Consider the following 27,953-nt stretch of genomic DNA (forward strand, 5'->3'; position numbering starts at 1 on the left):
AAAGCAGTCGGGAACAGTTGGTTTTGATTTCGTATTTTTATTCAGGAACAGGAACGAAATCGGGAAATCTCGGTCGGGAAAACGAAATCGGATATACAAGATATCGGAAATGAAATAATTCAATCGCAAACACATCGAGCAAAAACTAGGTATTTCACTCTGATGATCTTTTCATCTATGTTCTAACAGTTTGTACTGTTTAGGAGCAAGCAGAGAAAATAGGATTGGAGGAATAAAAATACAAGACGTGAGGTGCCTACAAGATGGGTTGATTTGGCTGACCATGGTAAAGAAGCTGCACAGCATATTTGGCTGCTGACTATGAAACCTGTCATTTACGTTGCTAATGTTATGTCACAGAACAAGACATTCAAATGTTGCTGAACCTGATAGCAATCCTCGTGTCAAAGAGGTGGCTAAAGCAGCATCTGCCGTCCTGTCTGAGACCCTACGCATCCAACGCCGCCTTTTGCTCGATGCAGCCACAGCCCAAGACTGCAAGTCCAACCGCAAGAACCCGCCGCCGAGTCGTCCTTTTCGTTCACCGACGGCGACAGCGCGACTGTGATGGGCAATTGCAATTTGCACCCCACGGCGCGCCAGCGAGTCAGCGCCGGCCGCGTCAGGAGCGGATTGACGCCGGCGACCCCTCCACGAAGCCGCGAACGAACCATGCTCTCCCCATTCGTGGACCGGTCTCCCTGCGCACTCGCCGAACGGCCCATGGGCCATGGCCTTGACAGACTAGGCGACAGGGAGGAGGGACTTGCGGTTGGGAGAACATATCCTGTGTTACCACCCATTAGGGTGTTACCGTGTTACCAAGTCCAAAATACATGTCTACAGTGATCGAAACATTCCAATAAAAATATGAATAGATAGCTCATGTCATATTATACCATCATGAAAAATTTGAGATGCAAAAGAAACTTATACAAGATGCAACAAAAAAGTGAAATCGGCACATGAATAGTGCTACTTGCAACTATTCATCACAGACCCGCAACCCGCTACTGTTTATGTGCCGATTTCATTTTTTGTTGCATCTTGTACAAATTTCCGTTTCATCTCAAATTTTGCATGATGGTAGAGCTATCTATTCATATTTTTGTTGGAATTTTTCGAGTATTGTAGACATGTATTTGGGATTTGGTAACACGGTAACACCCTAATGGGTGGTAACACAGGATATGTTCTCTCGCGGTTGGCACTTGGCAATACCACTACTGTCCAAGGATCACACACAGATCACCACTCGAATCAGGTCTCATCTGCACATCATGGTCTGCTAGTGCCATCCGGCCCGCTGACTGCTGGTTACTCCAACGTAAACTGATTACTGCGGACAAAATCAAACAAACCGAAACTCCCTCTGCACGTCATGGTAAAATGCTTCTACTTTGTTACAGCCTACAGCATGGAGTCTACTAGCAAAAGGGTTCAATCTGCCAGCAATCTGACACACAGGCGTTGCCTTTCCATGCTCTCTGTTTGCATTCGCAGGACCAGGAGCCCACATCTCCGCAGGTTTTCCGAGGGAGACAAACTCTACCACAATATACGAAACCATACAAAATGGAAAATAGCAGATATACAAAATGAAACCATCAACTCAAATGAAAGGGCAGATATATAGACATCATCAGCGAAGCATAAGAGGACTCATCAACTTGCAAACTGAGCATTCCCAAGTACCATAGTTGCCACCAGCATTCATTAATTTTATCCATATTAAGTCGACTTGAAACTTGTTCAGCTGTGTAGACGACATAACATAATAGCTAACATTAGACTTGTTCAGAATATTACATAGTAGACCATCATCCCCCAGAAGATCCAGAGGTGTACTGGATATGGCTGCTATCATTCAGGGAGCGACCAAGAGTCAGTCGGTGTTGAGGGACAGCTTCAATCTTCAGGTTGAGATAACTACCAATCGCCTCTCAAAGGGAAAGAGACAGATCCACAGTCATCTACAATCAAAACAATTGATGATTTGAGAATTTCTGAGATGGAACACACCAGACATACAGATTTAAACTAATAGGCACCACGTAACAGTTTCATACCACAATAAGTTGGACGCGATTAAACTATAGTTTTATAACACCCAAATGACAGAGAAATGGGCACTTGAAAAAACCAATTAAGATCGACCGGGTCTGTCCCAATTTTTGCATCAGTCCAAATTATAGATGTGGTTCAACACTTTTTAACCCACAGAAAATACATATCATATCTACAACCGTACCTAACAAAAATTTTCCCCATCACCCACCATGGATGGAACGTCTACCGGAACTACTTCTCTCAGGGTGGTTCTTCTTCGGCGGCTCCTGCCTTCCCTGCTTCCACCGCCACCCCCGACGATGACGACTTGGATCTTCTCTCCCAGACACCATCGCATGTACTGGCGGCCCCCAACCTCTCAGCTGGGAGGGTGCACATGGAGAACCTGGATCTCAACTCCCAGGGTGAGGGTTTCCCCTTCCTCGACGAGTACTCAGGTTGCCTGCAGTGGGAAGGAGGTCGCGGCGACCAAGGGCTACCTCGTCTTGGACCGAGCGGAGATGGCGGCAGATCCGGCACATTCTAGCCTCCTCAATAGCTTAAACCTGAAGTAAGGGAGGATGTTCACAAATAGGAATTTGAACGTGCGAACGGAATTGCAAAAGACACCGATAGGTAAGACCAACTCTGACACATCGGTGTTTTATTATGTCCATATCCTTTATTTCTTAAAATATATGTTTGTATATTTATATAGTTGACAATTCATCCTATCACATATTTACCACAATTTTCAGATGGATGGCTTATTTTATAGTACATAGCCAGGTGGGATAGTTCTCTAAACGTGCACATCTATACGGTGAGTAAATATACTTTGTTGTACGTTCCTTTGTGATTTTACAATATACGATAAATCCCATCACACAAGAGCTTTACTTGAAGTAAAAACTCACCTTATGTATAGGATGCTATTACGATGCGGCGTAACTTCTTCATCGATCTTTTGGCGCACGAAGCGAATGCCTAGAAGACAAGACTACCTGGCATTGTAAAACATTATCTTTGGCGCATCACAGGCAAAAAATTAGGATAGATGGGGGTGGTCCTTGGATGACCTGTCGTACCATGCTTTGTTCAATGCCATAGCTACGATTATCTATATTCGTACTTGTTTCCACGTGATTATCTTCCTGCTGAATCCAATGTTGAAAGTTGTTCAAGTTGCTGTTGGAGCTTGCTAGAAACGAATACAATGTAAAGGTGATTAACTATCATATATCGTTTAGGAATTGGTCACATGATTGTTCTTTTGCAAGTTAAGATAAAAAAACATCCAAGCATACTGTCCTTATGTTATTACTCATTGCAAAGTCATTTTTTGTTTCACATTGGAGGCATTTCAAAGTTATTACTCATTCCAAGGTTGTATGACTTAATTAAAATATAGTGTTGGAATTAGCTGAAACCTTGCAGAAACATAATGCATTTGTCCAGGAAAAAAATGCAGTTTGTAGAAGCAAATATTTTACACGATAATGTTTGATGCTTATAGACGAAATTTGTTTTGCCCGCAGCAACATACGGGCACAATCCTAGTTAAGATAAAAAGGAAAAACAAAGCTTAAGTTAACGAGTTGTGCCTACATAAACTCAGAAGGTACCCTTAGTTCATTATCTCGCAGCCTAGTATAGACAACAATGTGAAGTACGAGAATTTATAGTAAAATTACTGATATAAGTTTGAGAATCATACAATTTAAGTGTACAAAAGTATTATTGTATCAAGAACGTATATTCAGAATCACTTGATGTATGCATAGTTCCATCTTCTTCATCCTACTCTTAACTATTTAGGTGCCCAGGTGTTGCAACGGCTTCTAATTTCCTACACCCCCACATAATTCATTCTTCATATGATGAGAATGTGAATTAAAATATGACATTTATTGGTACTAGGGTTACTCTTGATAATACAACCAATTTTGCAATGACATGAGGACCTATGGTTAAACAATACGCTGTAATAGTTTTGGGAAAACAATGGTCGATTACCGTGGTTTGCACTTTACTAAATCAACAACAGGTTACGTATAGACTAAGTAGCACCTTTGTATATACAAATTTGACCAGTGGCTGAATAGTACCTGCTTCAGACAGATAAGGGAAAAAACAACAATACAGGTTTCAAAATAAAAATGGTTTCATGTCAAACAAGAGAGAGGAATTAAATGGGTTAAAACGACAGATTTAATCAGAGAAAACAAGTCGCAAGATTGTCCTTAACAACAATTTTTCACACGTACAATCCCATCTACGCGAGCGGAGGAGACGAGCCCGCTGGGCTCTGCAGCGACGTGCGTACTGGTGCTGGTCCTCCCTCGTCGTCGCGCTGCCGTGTTCCGGTGCAGCCCCCGCCCTGCTTGCTTCTTTTCTCCTCGGTCGCCGGCGAAAAGAGGGTTTGCCTCCGGTCGCCCTTGGCAGAACGCGCACTGCATACTGCGTGGCAGGCGCCAGGCGGCCAGCCCCGACCAGCTGATCTCTGCCTGCCTGGCCTTTGCGCAGCGCCCATCGCCCCCTGCCCGGCTGCCCGCCCCTGGGCGGCCAAATCTGGCCATGTGGCCTTGCAGCGTGCGCTGTTTCGCCAGGCTAGAGACGGAGGGAGATCATGCTCCGAACGTTCATGGACACGTCTATCTACCTAGGGTTGCTGCTACAGGTTTGGTTTGAATTGGTATACGTATAGGAGCGAGTCTAGCTTAGGAATAACAACGTGCATTTTTTTAAAAAAAAGAAGAAAATAGCAACGTGCATATACGGTGGATAATGCATAGCCAGCATAGGGTACCTTATCTGCGATCGAGCCGTTTGAAGTTTTAACTGCGTATTATACGGAAATATCAGCCACGTACGTGTAATCAGCCGTTGTCGTGTCCTGGCTACGTACGCTGCTTCGGAAGAAGGCGTCCGCTGCGGTGATCGCGTGAGCGGCAAGGCCACGTCGCCGGGCGGGCGGTTGGCAGGGATCAGCTGGACAGGGCTGGCCGGTGACGACGCTGCATGCAGCAGAGGGCGCGGCAGGATAGCGCGTCGCGCCAAGGGCGCCCAGACGCGAATCCTGTTTTTCCGGCGACCGAGGCGAAAAGCAACCGCCCCCTCCCCTCCCTCGCCCGGCCTCCGCTTGCCATTCCCGTCTCGTGAAAGCGCGCGGCGCGGCGCGGTTGGTGGCAAAAAGCAAAGCAAGGTGGCCAGGCGGGGGGTGCCGGGTGCGAGCCGTGCTGCGTCGGTGATCCTGCGCCGGGACGGGCCGAGCGGCACACGGCACCGGCGAGACGGTGGTGGCAGGAGCCCGGCCGGCCTGCTGCCCCGCTGCAGGCGACGACGCGGACCACCACGTCGCAGGTAGCGCGCGCTCTCGTCTCGTTCGTTCGCACGGTCGCCCTCGCCCTCGCGCGTGCATGTAGCCACACGTGGCACGCGACGACACGTACCAGATCGAGGCGCCGTAGCCAAGATGGGATGGGAAGGCTGCTTCTCGAAGTCTTGGATGCGGTGTCCTCTTCCTGGCTTTTGTCCTCTTCTCCCAAGTCACGGCCAAGAGGGGAGCGAGGGTTCTACTATATTTATCTCCTTTTCCCCCTTTTGTTTTCATGAAGGAAATTACTGTAAACTTAGGCTGTCTGAAGCCCTGAAGTCCTATTTTTTTTCTTTGTAAACCATAGCTTATCATTTTGGTGCATGTTTTGCGATGTGTGGTCTCAAAAATTCGAAAAATAAATTTGAACACCAAACGATCGATGTCCTTGCCACGTACACGTAGTTTGATGAAGCTTTTCCTCCTTTTTTAAGGTGCCAGTTCCATTGGATCTGAATGCAAAGTCTGTTACCCAAAAAGATAAAAATTAAAATTACACGACTTGCTCACTCGATGTACCATAAAGGTGCATGTGCATGCACTCAACATTAAAGAAAAAGATCAAAACCCATCAGATAAACATCTCCTGTTACTTCCTACACGGAGATAAAAAGACAGAAAAAAATCTGGAACGGCACATCATCTCTGCCTCTCTTGCATGTTTTGGGGTTGTTCAGCTTTGCTGCCATTTTTTTTTGAAAAAAAAGCTTTGCTGCCAACTAGTCCACGCAGGCCAAAAGGTCCAGCACTGGCGTGGAAGAGCCGGCGAGCATGAACGGGACCGTAGCCGCTCTTTCTTTTTTGAAAATGCACCACGAATCCTTGAACTAGAAATGTCATCCAAGTCCCTGAACTTTGAAAATGCACATTGAATTTCCTAACTTGCTAATTGGTTCACATGAGGTCCAAATCTTCGTAACCCGCGTTAATCCACCTACGTGGCATGCTGCATGTCAGTTTTCTCTTCCTCACCTCTTCCCCCACCTCTCTGTCTTTCTCTCTCTGCAGCGCTTGTTTGGCTGCCCGCGCCGCCCCCTCTTCTCCCCGAGCCGGCCCCTGCCGCCTGCCGTAGCACCCCTGCACCTCGCGCCGCTCACCGCTAGCACGGGTGCCCCGCGGCAAGGTCAACCGGTCGCTCCCGACGGCGTGTAGGAGAACGAGGCCACATGCGATGCACGCGACAGCGCGGAGGGCCCTGGGCGTCGTCCCAGTGGCCCGGGCGTGGACCACTGGTTGCCGGCCCATGGAGGCGCTCAGCCTCGAAGGCGAGTAGCTCAACAACATGGCTGGGGAGGGACACTGGCGGCGGCGGCGGGTGGCCCGCGGCGAAGCGGCGCGATAGCATGGCTGGGTTGGGCGGTGGCCGATGGCCCGCGGCAGAGCGGTGCGACAGCATGGCTGGGTTGGGCGGTGACCGGTGGCCCGCGGCGCGACGGCATGGCTTGGGGAGGGTGCTGGATGGTGGCGGCCCGCGGCAGAGCGCGCGCGATGGCATAGCTGGGGAGCGACGCGATTTCAATGAGCAAGACCATGAATCGGAGACGACGCGAACGAGCTTGATGCGACGGCAGCAAATCGAAGTGGTCAGCGGTGGGAGAAAGGCTTGGGTGAGCATCGTGCGGCTGCCATCCTTGCGAGCTCCACTGTTGGTGCCAGTGAGAAGGCAGATTGCACGAGCTCGAGGGTCGCCATCAAGGTTCTGAGGTGGAGCGCCGCCGCCGACGCCGAGGGCCTCGTGGTACCTCCGTGTTCGTCGTCGATGCTGGGACCGGAGCAGCCTCACCCGCTGCAACCTCCCACCCCTCTGCTTTCTTACCTCCGCGCGCTAGCCCCCTCCCATTATCCTCCCCTTTTCTCCTCCACCTCCTCGGAAGGGCCCGTGGGGCGGCGGTGGCCGGCGGAACGGAGGCCGACGGCTGCGTACCGGAGAGGTAGAGCAGCGTGGCTAGCAGACGGCGGCAACTGGAGCCCGAGGTCAAGCGTTGTTGTCCGCCGCTGCCGAGGGGCTCGAGTGCCTCCTGCCAGAGATGCAGATCTCGACGACGGATAAGGAGAGAGGGGTGGGCCTGGCATGTGGCCCAGATGTCAAGTCCACGTCAATGACACAATGCCACGTGGGCAATTTAACACATGTTATGTTGATTTGGACCTAACGTGAACCAATTCGCAAGTTCAAAAATCTTAATGTGCATCGGCAAGAGATCGTGCCAATGTGCATCAGATGTATAGTTTGGACGTGCCGGTTAATGAGGACACCACGAGTACATCTACACCAGCAACACCTCAGGCGCCTCCAGTTGCTCCTCCACCTCAGGCGCCTACAGTTGATCATCCAGTTGGGCCAATCACTCGGGCCCGTGCGAGAGAATTAAACTTCATCATGGTGTTAAGGAATGAAGGCCCATCGGAATAAGAAGATGGCCCAACAGGGCAGCCCAGGTGGGGCGCCTAGGGTTGGGCGCGCGTGACCCCTCCGGACTCCAGGGGCTGCGCCCCCTTTATTTAGTCGGAGTCCTTTTTGTTTACGACTTGAGTTTTGTTTTACATCTAGCTTTAGCTACTCTTGAACACGCGCAAATGCGCGCTGTCCTTGTGTGATTCAGAACTCCACCTTCGAGTGATATTTAGATTGCTCGCCTCTTTTTCTTGTTCGTTCTTCGATTGCGGACAGGAATCGATCTTCGTGATCAGGCTGATCTCGCACCGGCGAGGTTGGTAACCATCGGGAGTTGGTTCAGCGATTGCATTGGCGCTTCGGGTTCGCTCGTCGTAGTCGGATCGTGAGGGTCTACTTTCCACCAAGTCGAATTTATCTCCACTCACCGAAAGATCGGGCACTCCGACTCTATCAAGCCGGTGCCTTCCATTGCTCTGCTCGGTTAGGGTGTTCTAGAAGTTGCTCAAACATACACCTACACCTACACCTACAAATTTGTTTTAAAACTCCAAAACATCTAAAATATGATTTTTGTGATGAATTTTGGCCCTTTTAAGAAACTGGCCTATTTTCATTTTATTATGCACCCATTTCAACACCCATGACTGAAGTACCCAAATCAATCCAAGGGAGTAAGAGAAGACCGAAGCAAGGGGAACGCAGGAGTGTGGGAGCTATGCTGCACAGTGGCACAAGAAAAAGCCCCTCCGAGCAGCCGCAACGTATAACCGTGAGGGTGGTGCTAGGAATCTGACACGTAATGAAGTTGCCAAACTTCTCATTCCTCTCTAGTGTATAGTCACACCATATTATCTAAAAAGTAGGTCCTGCACAGAATAAAAAATTCATCAAATAACTTTCATCTCTCCCCTTTCACTCACTTAGGACATCCGGAGTGTAGGAATAGGGGATCCTAAGAAGCTTAGGACCGACCCTACACATACCACAGCCGGTCCTAGGAGGGGATCTTAAGGCCAAAAGGCAAAGACCCGAACTCAAGCCAAAGGCTCGGTCTTAAGGAAGAAAAAACTCAACGAAGGATGGTGTGGGGGCCACAGGGTGCGTAGGAGGGCGCGGCACGACTCCTGCATGTGGACGGTTGCGCGGGTGGACGCAATTTTTTTATCCTGAAGCGGGACCCACCCCTAAAGACCGGTTCGGTCATATACATAGCAAGCCCGATCTCATCCCACCGTGGGGCCTAACATTAAAACCGGTTGGATCCTGTACACATCGAATGCCCTTACCCACCACCTACTAATTTGTAGCACCTAATGCTTCAGAGCACCCTCCTAACGTGAAGCGTCGTGAGAATCTTTTTCTCTCTCTCCTCGGAGCATCCCCAGATCCCAACGCTGGAGCTGCTCTCGTGAACGTGCGCTCCAACTAAAACGTCCATGAGCAGGATAGGATCGGAAGCGCAAGGTGTCCATGTACTGTTGAAACGTTCCCCACGTAGCCAAGTACAAAACAGGGAACACAAGAAAAGAAGAAAACTGGATCTTGCAAACAGTACAAAAGCAACAACCAAACGGGAGGAGGCCAACACACACAACATGCTTGGACCTGGTGCGCGAAGAACGGACCGTGGGTGGCAGGTTTCGTTGAAGTTAACATACCAGTCCCTCTTATAGAATATAGATTCAAAATGTGCCAAACCAATCCTTAAGTTTTAGTTACACTAGTTCTTTTGTCCTTAATTCTTAGACCATGCAGCACCTCTTTAGAGTTGTTTTTCAGCCCGTTCAGATGGCTTCGGCTGGGCTTTTTTCAGCTGGGCTTTTCAGCCCAGCCGTTCGGATGGCTTCCGCTGGTAGCCTTTCGTGGAAGCCGTTGGAGCGCCTTAACGACACACCGACGCTGCCTCCAGTGCCTCTCTCTCGCCCCCTCCGTCGCATGCTCTCGTCCCCTCCGTCCCTCGCTCCGGATCCGCCGCCGCCGCTCCCTCCGCTCCCCCGCTCCGTCCCTTCCGCCCGCTCTCCGCTGCCGGTCGGCCCTCGGCTCGCCCGCTCCGTCGCGCGAGCCCGCGCGACGCCGCCGTCCGTCCCGCTTCTCCTCGCCCCCTCCGTCGGGCGCGGTCCGTCCGGATCCGCCGCCGCCGCAGCTTCCGCTCCGTCGCTCCCTCGCTGGCGTGTGCTCCCCGCCGCCGGCGAGGCGTTGAGTGGCCCTCTCCCTCACTCTCGGCCGGCCGGGCGACGGCGCCGTTCGTCCCGCTGGTCGCCCCCTCCGTCTCTTGGTCCGGATCCACCGCCGCCCGTCCCTCCGGATCCGCCGCAGCAGCTCCGACCCGGCGCACCCGCTGCCGCCGCCGGTGGGCCGTCGGGTGGAAGGACCGTCTCCCACGCTGTCGCCCCCTCCATCCCCTTCGCTCACAGGTATGGCTGCTACCCCATCGGTATGCTGGTAGTGACTGAATGCTTTCACCCCACATTTCTGGAAGTGATTCCTGTGGTTAGTTTCAGAGGTTGATAGATTGTGTCCATCTCGCCAAATGTCTATTTATCATGGTTAATGTGTTATGCTAATCCTGCGTTACTTATTTTCATTTGATAATTCTGGGGTTCTACTCAATAGTTAGCAAGTAGTGTTCTAATTACTACTAAGTCAGGTGTCAATCTCGATTCAATTGTTGGAGCCTTCTGCTTTTCGCAATGTTTATGCAGCATTATGTCAACGAAATAGGACAGTTCATCCAACCTTGTCGTATGCATTTTCAGAAAAGGCAAAACTTGATGTAGTAATTCTTGTACATATTAGCAAGACTAAGTAGTCCCTGGTTGTGGTTGCTGAGCAGCCTTGGTCCTCGGCAAACGAAGCTTGTTATTGCTTGCTTTGCACTCCATAATTATTTGCTGGACCTTGTCAATGAAAGTACTGCAGGTTCGTCCAGGGCGCGAGAACCGGACTATGGGGTGTCCGAATGGGTGGCAGCTAATGCTACTCCTGATATGGCCAGTGTCCGAGATTGGATTGCGGCGGGAATCTCGTTGATGTAAATGCGGGGTGTATGTTGTGAACGTTCATGTTGTAATTTGTATGTACCAAATTGTAATAGTTTGTGTGTACATTCGTACCCTCGAGTGTGTTGGTTATGTTTGCCGGACACAATTTAAATGGTGTAGTTCCATTTACTGTTACAAATTTAATTTTCGTACTTAGCAGCGCATTCGTAGGGAAACCACACCGAAAATTGCTAAGGATAAGCTGTCACCGCTGCCTCGCTCCCATCGGTATGGAAATAATTTATTTTCTGTATTTTTAACGACCTTACATTTTTTAATTCTCAACGATTCCCGAATGATTTGTAGTTCCACACCTTATAATAGTTTCATTTTATAAAAAAGAATAGGCAAATGAGACTTGCTAAATTATTTGCTGCATAAATTGTTTTGGTAACAGGGACTAACTAACGTTTGGAGTTCCAGTGGCCCAAACGGCCGTTAGCCTCCGGATCCGCCGCAAGCAGCAGCTAGAAGTTGCGCTGCAGCCGCTGGCAGCAGAAGCCAGCAGTGGCAGCGGCTTCTAGCTCTGTCGAACGGCCTGTTTGAAGCAAGACCAAATGGCCGACCGGGGCAGTGTAGGGTCAGGGGTGGCAGAGGTCAGGAGCTTGCTGATTCGTCTCTCTTGCTGGTAGCAGTAGAGGGTGAAGGCAGGGAATAGGGGAGAGAAACCACCCCACTCGTGCATCATGAGTTCATGACTCGTGGGCGTAGGCGGCCCACTTGTCACACGGCCAGAACTACTCCATCACCGCCAAACAAGAGATTTGTCTCGAGGAATTTCTCATACCATGAGCCCTTCTTTATCATCGTGATTCGTGAAGCATTCCTTGTCCGGCTCGCTTCGCTGCTCAGACGACCGTGTAGGATTTGTCACTCCACCGAAGAAGTCGGAACGGAGGTCTACCGAAAAGAGGCCGAAGTATCATCTCCTCCTGCAAAAACCCGTCTCACAGTTTTTTTATAAAAAAACACCTCCTTTTTATTATTCGATTCGATGCCGGTAGATCCCTTGCGACACTGCATGGGCGCGCAGCCAGGAGCCAACACACTACACACCGCATAACTCGCCGTCGCCGCCTGGTCGTTGCCGTGCTGTACGGGGCCCGCCGGAGACGGCGACGGGCCGGCTCGGCATCGGCAGGCCGCGTGCCCACCCTTGCGCAGGCCAAGTACGTGACCCCACAGCGATATCCACCTGACAACTCCACGTACATGTCGGGGCCCAGCTCGATCCCCCGCGCCGTGGTTGGACGAGGCGACCGAGGACGATCGCGCCGGGTGCGGTGCACGTCCTGACGACTTGCAGGCTGCAGCTGCTGTGGTCCGGGCCCGCGGAGAACACCGTGACTGCTCTGGTGGAAGCGGCACGCGAGGACGCACGTCCCGATGAGCCGGGTCTGCCGCACTGCTGGGTCGCTGGCTCTGGCTGGCGCCGCTGGGCTGGGCGCAGTTCGGTCCACGGAGTACTTGGCCAGCAAAATAGAGTAGGCGTTTTGTTAGTTCGAAACATTCCTCTAATCGCTCTATCCTTCAGCTCTCCTCTGGCTGAGCCAAAACAAAGATTCGTAACTTCGAATTTGACAAACCGTGGACGAATTCTTCTTCATGCAAAGGAAAGGTGCACGGTCAGGGAGAAGTCTTCTATACAAGTCACTCACATGTACTACTCTATTGTAGGCGCGTGCCGCAGCCGATTCAAATTCAACTCTTTATCTTTCTAAAAAAAGGGGAAAAAATTCAACTACGTATGGCGCAGCTGCCCACAGTCCAAACTCCAGACCTCCAAATACCGAAAAAGCGACGAGGTGGTCAACGCTTTTCCATGACCAACGCCACACCTAGCGTAAACCCTCAAGTCAGCATCTCCGTCTCCGTCTGTATAACATGCTCTGCTGCAGCTGAACAGCCCTGCATACTTGGGCGGAGGGGAAAGGTAGGCGACGGAACCAACGCAATCTCTGACCTCTCTTTTCGGCAAACCATGGCGTCGCGGCTGTTGCTCCAGAGGATCCAGTCGGCTGGCAGTCTGTCCGGCGGCCATGGCCGGCGGCAGCTGCTCAGCTTCAGCTGCGGCGAGGGGCTCTGCAGTCCTCTTCCACCGGCCGGTGATCGATCGGTCTGCAGCAGTGCCTACGGGCAAATCAAGATGGACACCAGGATCACGGTTTGTTCCTTTTTCTCCCTTTCTCAAGTTCAATTCCAGAATCATAGCACCTAGTTAAATTTCGGTTTTGCATACCTTCCAACAAGAAATGCGTTCAGATAATTTCATCTGGACCCATTTCTGTGTTGATACCTTTTCTGTCCCCTTCTTTGCGTGTATGTATCCATCGTTTCTGCTGAAAAGTCTTCTGAGCTTGCTGCTTGCGATATACGTGCAGGACCACGAGCCACATCTCGACAGGTTTTCAGATCCCCAGGTTGCTCATGAGGACCGTCAGTTCATTCAGTTCTTGGACAGGATGCTGGATGCAATAAAGAATCCTCAAAGTCTTGCACGAATTCAACGTGGGAAGCTTGCAAATGGGCTGGAAGCTTTGGATGATGACATATGAAAGTTCCATCTGCAGAAATACAAGAGCTGAATAAATGTGAAAAGTTGTGTTGTATAAAGTGACCCTGCTGTGTCTTGTGACTAACAATGCACAACCTTAGTGTGTGAGACTGATATTGTTGGCATATACCTACTTGACGTAATTCCATTTCTTTGAAGTGCTTTTGAATATCAAATTGCAAATAATTTAATACTGAACTACGGTTCGCTAATAAATTGCAGGCTTACCTTTCCTCAAATGATTTGGCCAATTCAATAGCCAGTAGAAGCTGAATAGTACAGTATCTGCCTTCATACTTGTGCCCAAACTTTCATAATGCTTGCAAGTAGCAACTGAAGCAAATGATGGTGATTATCACAGCCTCTCAGGAAGACATCTGAACATGCGAAGCTTCTCCTTGAAAATCTCAATATCAAACAAAAAACTTTCCTCAAATTTTCCTTTGGTTTTCTGCATCTTTTAAGGCTTGAGAATGGCATATATCCCTACAGGTTGCAGGACGTATGTTGCTTCAGATAACGAGAAAGGATTGGCAAAAAAATTGCACAATAGAGAATAAAGTACTGTATATTCACTGGAGAAGCATACAAGCTAAACTGCAGAACTTGGCACAGAAAACTGTCACCGTTACTCATGAATCCAATGAGCTTGTAAACTGGTATCAAGGCACCATATCAGGGCAAAGGGAATGTAGGGACAACGTGGACCTGTCAGCATGCCATGGAATCATTTTTATTTCTGTAGAAGCATTTGAACAGAAGAAAGAAAAAAGGAATGCAAATTTTATTGCTGACAACTTCCAGTTATATCCTTGCCACAAATGAGAATGGCAAAGTTCAGACAATTATCACATGTTAATATTGAGAAGTTTTATTGCTGATGACTTCCAGTTCTATCATGGAAAGTTATTGGCAAAGTTCAGACAATTAACTAGCATGCAAATTTTAATGCAAAGTTTTGTTTAAAGTTATTAGCAACCAAAAAGGAGGCCTGGAACACCTTTATCAAGTCTGAGACTGAGAGTATCCATTATCTAGCATGCAAAGTTACAAAAAGGTTAACTTATACTCACCACTTCTGAAAATGTAAACTGCAGGCAGCTCTCTGTATCACAAAGTGTCCTTCCTTGATTTTCCATAGAAGAGCATATCAGTGCCACAGGGACAAATCAAATTGTCAAAACCTACGATGCTCAAATTTTTTTTTGTCAAAACCTAAAAAAAATAATGACATAAGAACAAAACAAGTTGCATAGAGAAAACTGAGGTTATAAATGGACATATCTTGCCAGTATGATAGAACCTGCAATTCCAGATAACACAACAGCACAACAAAGTAGATTAATGCCTTTAAAATGGCATAGCTCTAGTTCAATGACAGAAAATGGTACTAAAAAATAGCATCGAGGGACTATATCTACCAGAATGACATCCCTATAGCTAGTTTTATACCACTCGACGGGAAAAACGTAAGAAGCTGCAGTTTTATCAATTTTCTATAATAATTACTAAATGTGAAACATAAGATGTTGCCATTTTGTTCACATGCTAGAATAATTACATAACTTTGATGGCTCAATGGTATCCATTATTCCAGTGTCTGATTAAATTGAAGTTTGTGCGTGGATATGCAGAAAGGCAGGAATAGGATTTCACAGCTGGCAAAACAGTAGCACTGCAGTCAAGACAAGTATTTTCATTACGTTAAACAAAGAATGAAGGTGCATAACAAATCCAAAAAAAAAATTCTGGAACTATCAAAGCTGACCTGTGTGCTGTTATTTGGGTGCATGGGGTGACATAGCTCTGGTCTCGGAACATAGCCTTCCTCTCTTAGTTCTTGAAGAAGGCTCTTCAAGGACATGTAGATATCTTCAGAATCAGGGTGGCTTTTATCTGCTGCAACAAATAAATGGCTGCTGTTATTAACATCTACCCAGCTGTATCCAGGTATCTTCTGGACTTTATTATCCTTCATCAGTCTTCTAACTTTTGATACACCATCCCATCGTCCAGCAACTGCATTGATATTGGACATGAGGACATAGTAACCAGAATTACCAGGATCCAACTTGAATAGTTCTTGGGAAGCTATGTCGGCAAGCTCAACATTGCGATGCACGCGGCAAGCATGGAGAAGGGCACCCCAAATGCCAGCATCTGGCTTAAAAGGCATATCAGCAATAAATTCTATAGCTTGATCTAACTTCCCAGAACGACTGTATAGGTCAACCATGCAAGCAAAATGCTCCATTCGTGGTGCAATTTGATATTCCTTAGTCATGCATTGAAAAAGTCGAACTCCTTCTTCAACCTGCCCAGCGTGAGCACAGGCAGATATCAAAGTGAGGAATGTTACATGATCCGGCTTGAACCCTTCCTCTTGCATACGATACAATAAACTCACTGACTCTTTAAGAAGACCATGAGCTCCATAGGCAGCAATTATACTGTTCCATGACACTTCATTCTTATCAGGCATGGATTCAAAAACACGAAGAGCCAGATCCAAGTTCCCACATTTGCCATACATGTCTATCAGAGCACTCTCAGCAAATATGTCTGCCCTTATAGGACCCTTTATGATAACACCATGAATCTCTTTTCCATAATATATAGCTGGTAAACTCGCGCATGCTGATAGGGCAGAAGATATAGTTACACTATTGTACTTTATTCCTTCCATACTCATTTGACGGAAAAGGTCAAGAGCTTCTTCTGGTTCTCCATTCTGTGCACAGCTTGAAATCATTGAGTTCCATGTCACCTCATCCTTCACAGACATCTCGGAAAAGATATAATGGCTAAGGTCCAGTCTGCCACATTTTGAATACATGTCCATTAGTGCACTCTCAACATAACATTTTCCTTCATAAGCATTTCTTAGAACATAACCATGGATCTCCTGACCAAGAGCCATAGCAGCCATGCTAGCACATGCTGGTAAGACACTAGTTACAGTAACAGCATTTGGTTTGATGCACTGTTCTAACAAGTACCGGAACATTTGCAGTGCCTCTTCAATCATCCCATTAAGAACATAACCTGATATCATTGTACTGCCAATAACCACATCAATAGCCCAAGCTGCATCATATACATTCTGTGCCATCTTCACATCCCTGCACTTGAAATAGATGTCTACCAAAGCACTCACCAAAAAGACATCCATGTGCACATAGTTCCTGATAATATAACCATGTACCTCCTTCCCCTGCTTGAAACCATTCAAGTCAGTCAAAGCCGGTAACAAACTGACCAGCGTAACTGAATCTGGTCGAACACCACTCCTCTGCATATCACAGAACAATCCCAATGCCTCATCAAGAAGCCCATTTTGGACACATCCTGAGATCATCCCGTTCCAGGTTACCAAGTCATCCCGTGGAATCAGGTCAAACAATCTCCAGGCATCATCCAAGCACCGGCATTTGGCATACATCGATAGCAATGTGTTAGCCACAGCCACCACCGGCTCTAAACCACATTTCACTGCCAGAGAGTGAAGCTGCACCCCAGACAGCAAATCAGCCTCTGCGGCACACAAAGACAGAAAGCATGCCAGTGTCGCGAAATTGGGCTCACAACCGGATGCCCTCATGTCCCGGAATAAACGCACCGCCCCATCCACATCTCCAGCCTTTATGCATCCGTCCATCATCACGTTCCAAAGCACGCAGTCCCGCTCCGCCGTTCCGTCGAACACCTCGCGCGCGTCTCGGAGGAGGCCAGCGTCAGCGTACATCTTGATGAGCGCGCTCCCAACGTACACGTCGCGGCCGAGCCCGATCCCCCGTGCCGTGCGGTGCACGAGGCGGCCGAGGACGACCGCGCCGAGCGCGGCGCAGGACTTGACGACGTAGGGGAGGGTGTGCTCGTCCGGGCGCGGCGCGGCGGGGTGACTCCACATCTTGAGGTAGAACAGAACGGCAAGGCGGTGCTGGCCGTCCGCCGTGAACCCGCGGATGAGCCAGTTCCAGGGCCGCGCGGACGCGGCGGCGCCGCGCGGGAGCGCGGAGAACACCGCGACGGCGTCGCGGAACCGGCGCGCAAGCACGTACATGCCGATGAGCCGGGTCTGGAGCGCCGGGTGGGAGGCGAGGGCGCCCGACGCGACGGCGCGCGCGTGGATTTGGAGGCCTAAAGGGAGGTGGGACGCGGAGACGCAGCCGCGCAGGAGCGCCAGCAAGCGGTCCGCGGAGGGGGCGTTCGTGACGGCCGCCGCGGTGGAGAAGGTAGTGGAGGCGGAGCGGCATGGCCGCGGCGGAGGCTTGAGGCGGCGGTGAGCGAGGCGCATGGCGACGCCGACGGGGCGTCGAGGGCTCGAGGCCGTCGCCGTCGAGGAGGGGGATGGCGAGGCGGCGAACTGACCCAGCGTGCTGCGGTTTGATTCGAGCTCTCGTGGCTTCAGTTCCCGCACGTGCCCTTGGAACCCCCTCACGCGCCGCTCACGTGACATCCATTATCCATCTCGCAGCTCTCGTCTCTGGCAACCGTTCGCCCCGGCCGCCTTCCCGCGCCGCTCACGCACTCCTCCCGGCGCGCCCATGACGACGGTGTCGCGCGCGCTCGGCTCCGCGTTCGCGGGCTTCACGCGGACCCCTGTCGCGGCGCCGGCCGCGACGACCCTGCACTCCCCGTGCGGCTCGTCGGCGCTGCTCCGACACTGGCAGTGGAGCCGGGCCAGCCGCGCCCGGCGGTTCTCGTCCGGCCGCGCGGCACGGATTAGCATGAGCCTCCGTGCAGGAATTGTCGGGCTGCCCAATGTCGGCAAGTCCACCCTCTTCAACGCCATTGTGAGTAACCAAGCCTGCTTGTTTCGCTGCTTCCTGAGGAGGAATTCATGTTGTAAAGAACATTTATTAGCCAGAGATTGCTAGAGGGCAGAGAATTGGATATCGGTTTTTCTTCTCTCGATATGTTCTTTCGGATTCGTGCGCTGGCTTTGTATAGGGTGGAATGTACTAGCATGCATGTTGGGTGGACGTCGATGAACGCCAACTGTTCGACGTTTTGCCACATAGATGTTGTTGTCGAAAGGTTGACACTGTAGGCATGTTTAATTTGTAAGAGTGAATATATTTCACGATTTCTCTGTTGTTTTGCTTCCGCATAAGTTACATTCCTGACTGCTTGCATAAGATGTTTCAGATGGAGAAATGTGTGACATGGATAGGATAGGTCATTCTCTGTAATAATGAAATGCTAATTCTGTTCTCAATGTTGTTAGGTCGAAAATGGGAAGGCGCAAGCCGCAAACTTTCCCTTTTGCACCATCAGCCCAAATGTTGGTGTGGTGGCTATCCCTGATCCTCGCTTGCAGGTGCTCTCAAAATTAAGCAAGTCACAGCAGACGGTCCCAACATCCATAGAGCTTGTGGACATTGCAGGTCTTGTCAAAGGAGCAAGCAAAGGAGAGGTACTATTTTCGCCATTCTCTTCAATTTACCTGCAGGACAGCTCCAACTCCGCTGGCCAAAGTTTATATGGTTGCTGAATGCTGGTTAGTTTATACGTGATGGTGTTAATTTATTGTTGACATCAGGGACTAGGAAATCAATTTCTTTCAAACATCCGTGAAGTAGATTCCATACTTCAGGTGAGTTCTTGTTGTACTTACATTTGTTTGTCAAGTTCTAATGTTTGTTAATTATTCTGTGCCACTCTGCTGGCGATATGTGAACTAAAATTGCAGCCACTTCGTTATCCAGCACTCCCGCTCACTTCTGAGGCAGAGGCTCACTATTATATTTGTTTGTTTGTTGGAGATTGCAAAACACTAGGATATTAATTACCAAGGCTCTAGGAATAACTATTCATTGTGACTGGATCCTCAGGTTGTGCGATGCTTTGAGGATGATGATATTGTTCATGTCAATGGCAAAGTTGATCCCAGGTCAGACATTGATGTTATTAACCTAGAGCTGATATTTTCAGATCTTGAACAGGTAATTTGGTGACACAATCTCCATTTCTATTGCTATCTATGCCCCTGACCAACTGCTGACAGTTTTGTGATAACTGCAGATAGAGAAGAGGTTAGATAAGCTCAAAAAGAGCAAAACTAAAGATGCACAAGTAAAAGTGAAGGTAATACATACATATTATTTTGTTGTTGATGACCTTTTCATCTATGTACTAACAGTTTGCACTTTAGGAACAAGCAGAGAAAACAGGGCTGGAGAAAATACAGGAGGCACTTATGGATGGAAAGCCTGCAAGATCGGTTGATTTGGCTGACCATGAGAAAGAAGCTATACAACATCTTTGTCTTCTGACTATGAAACCTGTCATTTACGTTGCTAATGTCACAGAATCAGATCTTGCTGAACCTGATAGCAATCCTCATGTCAAAGAGGTGGCTAAAGCAGCATCAGACCTGGAATCTGGCATCGTTACGATATCAGCTCAGGTTTGTTGTATGCATCTAAACTACAAGAAGCTTTTGAAGAAATGCCTGTGAAATTACTTTTTTTTCTCCTCCCAAACGATGTTGCCTATCTGTATATACTCAAACTACGCTAAACATATCATGGAATGCATAACAGGTTGAAGCTGAACTGGCTGAGCTACCTTTGGAAGAGAGAGTAGAATATCTAAAATCTCTTGGTGTTGCTGCAAGCGGACTAGGCAATTTGGTAAAAGCGACATATGACCTATTGGGACTAAGAACTTATTTCACAACCGGAGATAAGGTGCATCTTCTGTCCTGTTAAAGGTTCTTTTCCCCTGGCCGTCAACACAAAACTTTTAACTGTGTATATTTTTATCAGGAAACGAAAGCTTGGACTATTCTTTCAGGTTTCATTCTTCTTCTTTAAAATTCTTCATTGTAACAATTGCAAGGATTGTAGGAAACTAGGAATTATTATAACTGCATGTAATCTTACCTGTAGGCATGACTGCGCCTCAAGCAGCTGGAGTTATTCACAGTGACTTTCAGAAAGGATTTATTAGAGCTGAAACTGTAAGTGGTGTACAAAGTTTTAAAGAATTTAATGACCAAATTTCAGTTTGCATGTTATGATCTATCACAGTTACAATTGCTGATACTTCATCTATTTGCTAACTTTACAATGATTACTTTCCGAACCTCAGGTATCCTATGATGATTTCGTTGCGGCGGGTTCACTCGGAGCAGCAAGGGAGAAAGGGCTGGTAAACAAATTTGCGTTGCTACACCTTACATTCTTGAGATTTGAAGCGTGTAGTTGAATATACGTTTATTTCTTGTTTAATCTGTCAAATGTGACTGCAGTTGAGGTTGGAAGGGAAGGATTATGTTGTGCAAGAAGGCGATGTCATGCTTTTCAGATTCAACGTGTGACAGCAATAGTAGCACAAAGCTTCAAAATACCGGGACTATGTACAAGGCAGATTGCAGAATACAATTTTCCCATACTATGACAAATTTTTTTGGCCTTATGACACGACTATTCATGTACCGGCATTGTTCCTTTTCTTATGAGGGGGGAAAATACCATGATTCACTGTTAAAGTATCATTCGCCACATTTTGAGAAATATACCATGCAATGCAAGAGTTCTTCAGTGTAACTTCTCTAAGAATCCCTATTGTGTCCTTAAGGATCACTCCAGACATGAAACTTCTCGTTTTTCTTAATAAAAGCATGCGGAATGTTGTATGCTTGTGACAAATCTCATGTCAGTACTTTATTCAAATAATGCTTGAAGTTCTGCGAGGAGTATATATTGCAAGATACTACTTCTATTTCAAATTGTAGGTCGTTTTGGTTTTTCTAGATGCATGATTTTTTGCTATGTATCTAGATATAACGTTAAAGACAAAACGACCTGCAATTTGAAACATATTTACTCTGTTGCAATTTGAAACGGAGGGAGTATTAAGTAGTGACAATATGGATGGATTCTAAAGATGAGCTCTTAATTGTCTTCGGTCGCTGGCTCGCTGCAATGGCATTTGGCCTCTAGAAACTTCTCTGTTTTTAGAAAATTTACTGGTTCATTTAAGAAGAAAGATGTTTAGGAGTACAATAGGTACGATATCACATAAATAAAAGTTCTCTTAACTCTTAACATTAATGAATAAAAGTTCTCTTAACTCTAACATTAATGATAACATGGATACACTAACCCAATTCAGGGTTCCCACATGCTCTCTTGCGCCAACTGATGTCCTCCTGAATCATGTCAAAGACTTGGTTAGGCCGCATACTTCTTCCTTCGAAAACCCACCGGTTTCTCTCCTTCCATATATTCCAAGCTGTGAAAATGAGATAAGCTACCACTGAATCTCCCTTGCTTCTTGTTGAATGGTGACAAGGATCGCTTCCACAAGTCCTCAACATCCACCAAGTCATCTTTCGGTATTTTGATCAGACCTCCAGTCCAGTTGCTGAAACTACACTGCAAGCACAAGTGTATTGCCGTCTCAGCCTCCTGATCACATAATGCACATCGGATCTCACATTGCCAATTTCTAGCAATCATCTTGTCAGCGGTTAGGATTTTGCTTTGAACTAGTAGCCACGTAAAAAACTTATGCTTGCCCTCCGCATGAGCCTGCCAAATTACCTCCCCATCAAATGTGCCGTAAGTTCCATTCAGCTGTCCCATGTATGTTGTTCTTAAAGTGTAAGAGCCATCTGCAGTCCATCTCCATTTAATCTGATCCTCTGTTCATTTAGATGCACATTCTATAACAGATCCCATAAAGTGAAGAACTCCGCCATTTGCTGCACTGTATTCATACGTCAAAGCCCTCTAGTTCAGTTGTGATCAGTTATGTCTTATCTGACAATTTTATTCTTTATCCATGCAAGCTTGTACAAGCTTGGTGCTATATCTCTCGGTGCTCAACCATCTATCCATGAACATTGCTAGAACTTTATTTGGTTTCCATTGTCCAAAGTTACATTTGTACTTGCCCTGAACAACTGTTTATCAATCTCATCACAAGGGGTGTTTGTTCCAACCCACAGCATGTTAGTGTCTGTCCATTCATACCATAATCAGCGCAATCGAAGAGATCTACTGAATATGTGCAGGTCAAAGATGTCGAGTCCTCCTAGTTCCTTTGGCAAAGTTGCCTTTTGCCATTTCACCAAACAGTGACCTCCACTGGCCTGCTCTAACCTTTCCACATAAAGTTCATCCTGATCTTGTCAATCTTTTTTAGGGCTCATTTCTTTAGTGCAAAGACTGTGATGAAGTAGATTGGCATCGAAGTTAACACTGATCTGACCAGTGTGAGTCTTCCTGCTTTATCCAACAATTTTCCTTTCCATGCAGGCAGCTTGGCTGCAACTCTATCAATTAATGGCTGCACTTCCACTCTCTTCAATTTTCTCAAACTAAGTGGCAATCCCAGGTATTGACAGGAAAGCTCTTTACTTGACATGGAAAGCTCTGCAATATGTTAACTACATCTATGTTTTCACATCAAATCGAGTAAGCAGCACTTTTATCCAAGTTTATTTGTAGCCCTGACACTCATCCAAAAGCATCAAAAATTTCTCTTATGTTCTCAATTTATTCCTTCGCTAGATTTACAAACACTGCAACAACATCTACATATAGGCTTATTCTGATCTTAGCCGCTCTATTTTGAATAGGTGACAATGTAGATCAAAGCGATCCCTTGCTCTCTCTCTAGATCAAAGCGATTCAGAGGAGGCGCCTGAAAGCGCCCACGGCCTCTAGCGCCACCACTACCTCTCGACGGTGATCTATCCCTACGTCCTCCAAGACGTTCTTGCACGGGGACACGTCTTCTAACTGAACCATCAGGGACACCATAATGCTACACAAATCTGTGTTTAACTGGCCATTCCACCTCCAACTTATCATCAGGTTACCCGCTAATGTTACTCTCACAACTCTTGTAAGATGGACTACTAGGCAAAGGTGAATAGTCAAGCACTCGATCTAAATGAATGGTAATAGCATAATCAAGCATCTCAACTGGCCCATTTCTAATGCAAGGCATTTCAAGGTTACCCAAATGCATGTAGAACTCCTCTGGGGCAGTGAAAGGCTCTTCAATTTGCATAGTTGTTGTCTTTGCTAACCCATTAGGATTTGCAGTCCACACCCACAAAGCAATCTTTTTCTTGTTTAGTTTGATTCTCATTGTCAATCTCGTCTATGAAGGATGGGGCACTAAACAGCTGGGCTACCGACTCAATCTGTTGTGCATGCTTTGGCACTCCCTCAATGCAAACCTAGCCCGGTACAGGACCTTGGATGTTGATGCACTAACCTGTCGAGTCCAAGGCATGAGTCGTAGTGTTGTCTGCCCGACGGCGAGGCCCCCCAGCTCGAGCACCATATTCCGCTGCTCCGGGGTGGAGAAACACAACATGAACATTGAGGGAGCCAGCCGCTTCACCCCCATCTCATACTCCGGGATGCGAAGCTGCTGTAGAGCATCCCGGTGTACAATGTTAGTGGAGATCCGAGCTCTCACGTCAACGAGGACGCAAATGAGCGCAATCAGCAGCAACATCCTCTCCTCGTTGCACACCGTGCTAGAGCGCGGCGCACATACCGTGATGTGATCCGACCTGTTGCTCGCCTCCCCCAGGATGAGCTCGGGGAAGCCGTACTCCATTGGAGCCTTCTTGGAGGCACCCCTCTTCTCAAGAGGCGTTTTTTGCAGCTGTGACGAGGGCATGGATGGTGAAGGTGACTTGGTGGAAGCTGCAGCAGCTAGAGACTTGGTAGTGAGAGTGGCTGTAGTGGATGCGGAGCGGCAGTGGTGAGCTTTGTGGCCAGAGTGCGAGCACAGGATGCACCTAGGGGGATCCCTGCACTTAGCGATGCAGTGGTCAGGATCCAAGCAATTGAAACACCATCGCCCCGCCTTGGCCCTAAGGAGTTCTAGCCACTGTCCTTCTTGAATGACCCTTGGTCCAAGACGCTTAGGGACGGAAGGCACTCTTGCACCCAACCTGTCATGAATGCTTCTCTGCCTTGCTCCGAGCCTAGACCAGACAGTAGCTGTGGTCCGGTGCGGCGCCTGTCTCTTCATCTCAGAATGCCATACCTGCTCACCATGATGTGACTTGTCCTTGGGGGACCTCGGCTTGAAGGTTTTTGCTTCAAAAGCGTATCCTTGTAGGAGACCTTGTGAGATGTAGGCTTTACAAAGATGTAGGGAATCCTGCGTTGTGCGCCATCAGCTTTCTGTCCTCCGTCCTTGTCCCGAGAATCTTTCTCCTTCCTTTCTGCCACTTTCTGGTCTTGTGCTGTCTTCAATGTTGTATCATTGATGTGACGAGAGCACGGGCTCTCCTCGTCGGAGTCAAAGCAGTAATGGAGGTTGAGGGCCTCATTCATAAGGTGTGCTAAGGTAAGGGAGTTCTGGTTGGTGGGCGTAGCGAAGGTCTAGTTGAGATGATTGGTCACCAACGACGAGGCGTGCTCAGTGGTGATTGGGACTGGTTTGTGGTTATGGTAGAACATCGCCGGCGAGGAGCCAGGTGGGGGAGGAGGGAGCTCAGCGGAACCCATCCCGCCACGGCCGTCAAACTTCTCTGTGCAAAATCATCTATCCTCAAGGCCTTTGAGTACTGCAGATGCAGCTGCTGAAACAGCCACCGCAATCTGTACCGAACACTACAAATGCACATCACAGAAGAAAAAGCCGGCGCTGCGTACGGCAGAGCGCGGATGTACATATGCTAAAAGGCCCCTGCAAAAACTGGACAGCAGATTTGGACCCTCTTTCCCTTCTCCAGCACGCGCGCAAGCAGCTCTCACTTGGCCGCCACCGCCGCCGGAGAGATGGATTCCCGCGGATTCGATTCAGCCGGCCGCGTCTTCTCCAACGCCACAGAGATGTGGGTGGAAGAGCTCGGCTCCACCGCCACCGCCACGACCTCCGCCGCCGCGGAAGCTGAAGCTGCCCCGACCACCGCCGCCGCCGCAGGCAACGGTGACGCCGGGGAGGAAGCGAGCGGCGACGGGAAGCGCAAGGAGTGGTACTCCAAGGCTATCGCCTACTGGCAAGTAAAGCACCCGACTCTTCCTCCTCCCAGAGAGGCCCTGAACCCTAAACCCCCAATACAAGTGTGCGCTCATCGCTGCAAATTTAGCTTAGAATTTTATCGAAATGGTTCCTAGGGCGTGGAGGCGTCGACGGAGGGGGTCCTGGGAGGTTACGGGTGCGTGAACGACGCGGACGTCAAGGGCAGCGACGCCTTCCTCCGCCCTCTCCTCGCCGAGCGGTTCGGCACCGCGAAGCGTCATCTCGTTGCCCTTGGTGAGTTTATTACTTACAGCATGTAGGCTTTGACTAGTGTCGGTAAAGTTTGTTTCTGTGCGAGTTTTGTTGTATTGATTTTGATTCCAATCTGTGAAAGTTGCCGTGCAATGTTCAGTTTATAGAATCCTTATGTGCAGTCTGTAATGTTCTATGTCATTTTTCAAACTGTGGCAGATTGTGGCTCGGGTATTGGACGCGTTACAAAGAATTTTCTTCTTAGGCATTTCAATGAGGTATGCAATTTATCTTCTCTCAGGTGGTTTGAGGTTATGCTTTAATCCTGAAGACTGGCACCTTGTAGCTGTAGGCATACCATACCATGGCACCGGCAAGAAACAACATACTTCCATTCTTCTCCTGTATACACAATTGAATTGTTATTCTATGTTTTATCTGTAATATTTGCTCTGTGCCTTATCTGTATGTTTTGGCCCTTTCTGAAAATCTGGAATTTGCCCATCCAGGTTGATCTTGTCGAGCCAGTATCTCATTTTCTTGAAGCTGCACGGGAAAATCTTACTGGATGTATGGACCAAGGAGAAGACTCACACAAGGCTGCCAACTTTTACTGTGTGCCACTTCAGGTTGGTACCTATAGATCATTATCACTGGTTAGATATCTTCGAAAAGTTATTCTCTCCTTTGTGTATAATCTAGTTTACTTCTTGCTTCAGGACTTTACTCCCGAGGAAGGAAGATATGATGTGATATGGATTCAGTGGTGCATAGGGCAACTTCCTGATGATGATTTCATTTCATTTTTTAATCGTGCCAAGGTGAATTGACTAAGACTTGATTAATTTATTTTCAATCCTACACTATTAATTTATTTTCAATCCTACACTGATTTTTTGTTGGATTCTGTTGAATATTTGGTTGTAGTTAAGGGCAAGTCTTAACACTTGTATTGACAAATAAGTGCTGTACCATAGTTTTAGGTTTACATAATTCTTTTCCATGGAAATAATAGCTTGCAGATGAACTTCTTGTGCACTAGTAGAAATATTTTCATTGTGTATTTTTCAGACATTACCTGGACAAATGTTGTAGTCAGGGGCGGACCTAGCTCAAAAAATGAGTGGCGGCCTGTTAGTGTATGAGCCTTTACAATTTCAGTAAACAGGATCTATGTTCACTGAAAATATAAACATGAGTGGCAGCCCGTGCCCTCACTCGGCTCCATGTAGGTCCGCCCCTGGTTGTAGTGCTAGTTGGTTATCAAACTTTGTTCTAAGATAACCCCAGCCCACTTTTATACACCATACTGTTTGCAATCATACTTTTTTTTACTTTAGGCCAAACTACAGTTCAATTGAATGAAGCCTTCAAACTGTTATTGTTTATGTGCAGATTACCATTGCTCTAGTGTCGATGCGTTCTAATTAAACATACACTTGTAACATTCTTTCCAGGTTGGGCTGAAACCTGATGGATTTTTTGTTCTGAAAGAGAACATTGCAAGAAATGGTGAGTTTGCTGTACCAAATAGTCTGTCTATCTACCGCAGCATACTTTTCCTGAGGAAATTCTGTAGTACTCATCTAGAAATTGCTACATAGCATTGTCTCTAATGTTATACTTCTTTGAGAAGACCATATGCTTGATGTTGCTCAGAGTACAAATGTTTGGTTTTTCAGGATTTGTGTTAGACAAGGTGGATAACAGTGTCACTAGATCCGATCCATACTTTAGGGAGCTATTTAAAAAGTGTGGATTATATATCCTCAGTGTTCAGGTAAATGGTCAAAAGTGCCAATGTTATTTTGTTACATTCTTTATCTTTCCAATCATTCATCTGATCCTGCAAATAAAACAGGACCAGAAGGAGCTCCCAAAGGAACTATTTGCTGTCAAAATGTATGCACTGGTGACCAGTCAACCAAAAATGCAGAATAGTGGAAAGAGAAGGCGACCTAAAAATAAACCTCGTATGATCTGTTCTTGAAAAATGCCCATGTTAGGTGTGCTGATGGGCCAACTCATTTGTATGGTCATGTACTATTATTGGTTTGCGTCAAAGTTTCTAGGACATCAGTTTTGCAGTCTCAGTTTTGTTTCATATACATTTTTTTTTGTATAAGCTCAAATTTTCCTTGAGATCAATATGTCCTCAATCTCAACTGATGTTGTATCACCTGGTTACTGTTGAAATGCATGATCTCTGTTGAGTGCATGTTCACATTATTCGGAGAGGAATATGATGAAGTTTTGAATCAAATGACCGGCATGTGCTTTAATTTCCTTATGAAGTAATGTAACAAGATATCGTGGAACTGGGATTATCTC

The 27,953-nt window shown here is 47.6% G+C and overlaps 4 protein-coding genes across 8 annotated transcripts; 3 read left to right on the top strand and 1 right to left on the bottom strand.

Annotated features, from left to right (window-relative positions):
• Positions 1-12,440: 12,440 nt before the first annotated feature.
• LOC101769488 (pentatricopeptide repeat-containing protein At4g21300) lies at positions 12,441-17,903 on the bottom strand. Of its 5 annotated transcripts, none has more exons than XM_022823092.1 (6): positions 15,187-17,903; positions 14,492-14,544; positions 14,008-14,126; positions 13,647-13,904; positions 13,104-13,428; positions 12,441-12,994 (listed from the first exon to the last, which is right to left on the bottom strand). In XM_022823092.1, the coding sequence occupies exons 1-3, from the start codon at positions 17,875-17,877 to the stop codon at positions 14,081-14,083; spliced, it is 2,790 nt and encodes a 929-aa protein (XP_022678827.1). In that variant the 5' UTR covers positions 17,878-17,903; the 3' UTR covers positions 12,441-12,994; positions 13,104-13,428; positions 13,647-13,904; positions 14,008-14,080. The 5 variants fall into 5 exon arrangements, with proteins under 5 accessions (XP_022678827.1, XP_022678828.1, XP_022678826.1 ...); XM_022823093.1 differs by having other exon boundaries at positions 13,104-13,445; XM_022823091.1 differs by lacking the exons at positions 12,441-12,994; positions 13,104-13,428; positions 13,647-13,904 and having other exon boundaries at positions 14,492-14,633.
• Positions 12,606-13,561, top strand: LOC101779451. The gene is made up of 2 exons (XM_004981491.3): positions 12,606-13,028; positions 13,246-13,561. Exons 1-2 carry the CDS (start codon positions 12,612-12,614, stop codon positions 13,417-13,419), a joined length of 591 nt encoding a protein of 196 aa, XP_004981548.1. The 5' UTR covers positions 12,606-12,611; the 3' UTR covers positions 13,420-13,561.
• LOC101779842 (ribosome-binding ATPase YchF) lies at positions 17,879-20,986 on the top strand. The gene is made up of 11 exons (XM_004981492.4): positions 17,879-18,214; positions 18,649-18,837; positions 18,964-19,017; positions 19,256-19,366; positions 19,446-19,508; positions 19,576-19,830; positions 19,967-20,113; positions 20,192-20,219; positions 20,315-20,385; positions 20,517-20,576; positions 20,677-20,986. The coding sequence occupies exons 1-11, from the start codon at positions 17,966-17,968 to the stop codon at positions 20,743-20,745; spliced, it is 1,296 nt and encodes a 431-aa protein (XP_004981549.1). The 5' UTR covers positions 17,879-17,965; the 3' UTR covers positions 20,746-20,986.
• A 4,067-nt stretch (positions 20,987-25,053) lies between these two features.
• On the top strand, positions 25,054-27,880 carry LOC101781056 (alpha N-terminal protein methyltransferase 1). The gene is made up of 8 exons (XM_004981495.4): positions 25,054-25,411; positions 25,526-25,664; positions 25,842-25,900; positions 26,132-26,251; positions 26,342-26,443; positions 27,080-27,134; positions 27,305-27,402; positions 27,484-27,880. Exons 1-8 carry the CDS (start codon positions 25,187-25,189, stop codon positions 27,610-27,612), a joined length of 927 nt encoding a protein of 308 aa, XP_004981552.1. The 5' UTR covers positions 25,054-25,186; the 3' UTR covers positions 27,613-27,880.
• The last annotated feature ends 73 nt before the right edge of the window (positions 27,881-27,953 follow it).

Source organism: Setaria italica, chromosome IX, assembly GCF_000263155.2.
Source record: "Setaria italica strain Yugu1 chromosome IX, Setaria_italica_v2.0, whole genome shotgun sequence".
Lineage (NCBI taxonomy): Eukaryota > Viridiplantae > Streptophyta > Magnoliopsida > Poales > Poaceae > Setaria > Setaria italica.

Excerpts from the sequence above, each read along its gene's own strand:
- LOC101779451 (XM_004981491.3), top strand. The coding sequence starts at position 12,612 with ATGGCGCAGCTGCCCACAGTCCAAACTCCAGACCTCCAAATACCGAAA. Across the intron at positions 13,029-13,245 it reads AGATGGACACCAGGATCACG|GACCACGAGCCACATCTCGA; the intron begins GTTTGTTCCTTT and ends ATATACGTGCAG.
- LOC101769488 (XM_022823091.1), bottom strand. The coding sequence starts at position 17,877 with ATGTCACGTGAGCGGCGCGTGAGGGGGTTCCAAGGGCACGTGCGGGAA. Across the intron at positions 14,634-15,186 it reads ACCCAAATAACAGCACACAG|GTTTTGACAAAAAAAAATTT; the intron begins GTCAGCTTTGAT and ends TATTTTTTTTAG.
- LOC101779842 (XM_004981492.4), top strand. The coding sequence starts at position 17,966 with ATGACGACGGTGTCGCGCGCGCTCGGCTCCGCGTTCGCGGGCTTCACG. Across the intron at positions 19,831-19,966 it reads TCGTTACGATATCAGCTCAG|GTTGAAGCTGAACTGGCTGA; the intron begins GTTTGTTGTATG and ends AATGCATAACAG. Across the intron at positions 20,386-20,516 it reads GATTTATTAGAGCTGAAACT|GTATCCTATGATGATTTCGT; the intron begins GTAAGTGGTGTA and ends TCCGAACCTCAG.
- LOC101781056 (XM_004981495.4), top strand. The coding sequence starts at position 25,187 with ATGGATTCCCGCGGATTCGATTCAGCCGGCCGCGTCTTCTCCAACGCC. Across the intron at positions 25,412-25,525 it reads AGGCTATCGCCTACTGGCAA|GGCGTGGAGGCGTCGACGGA; the intron begins GTAAAGCACCCG and ends AATGGTTCCTAG. Across the intron at positions 25,901-26,131 it reads TTCTTAGGCATTTCAATGAG|GTTGATCTTGTCGAGCCAGT; the intron begins GTATGCAATTTA and ends TTGCCCATCCAG.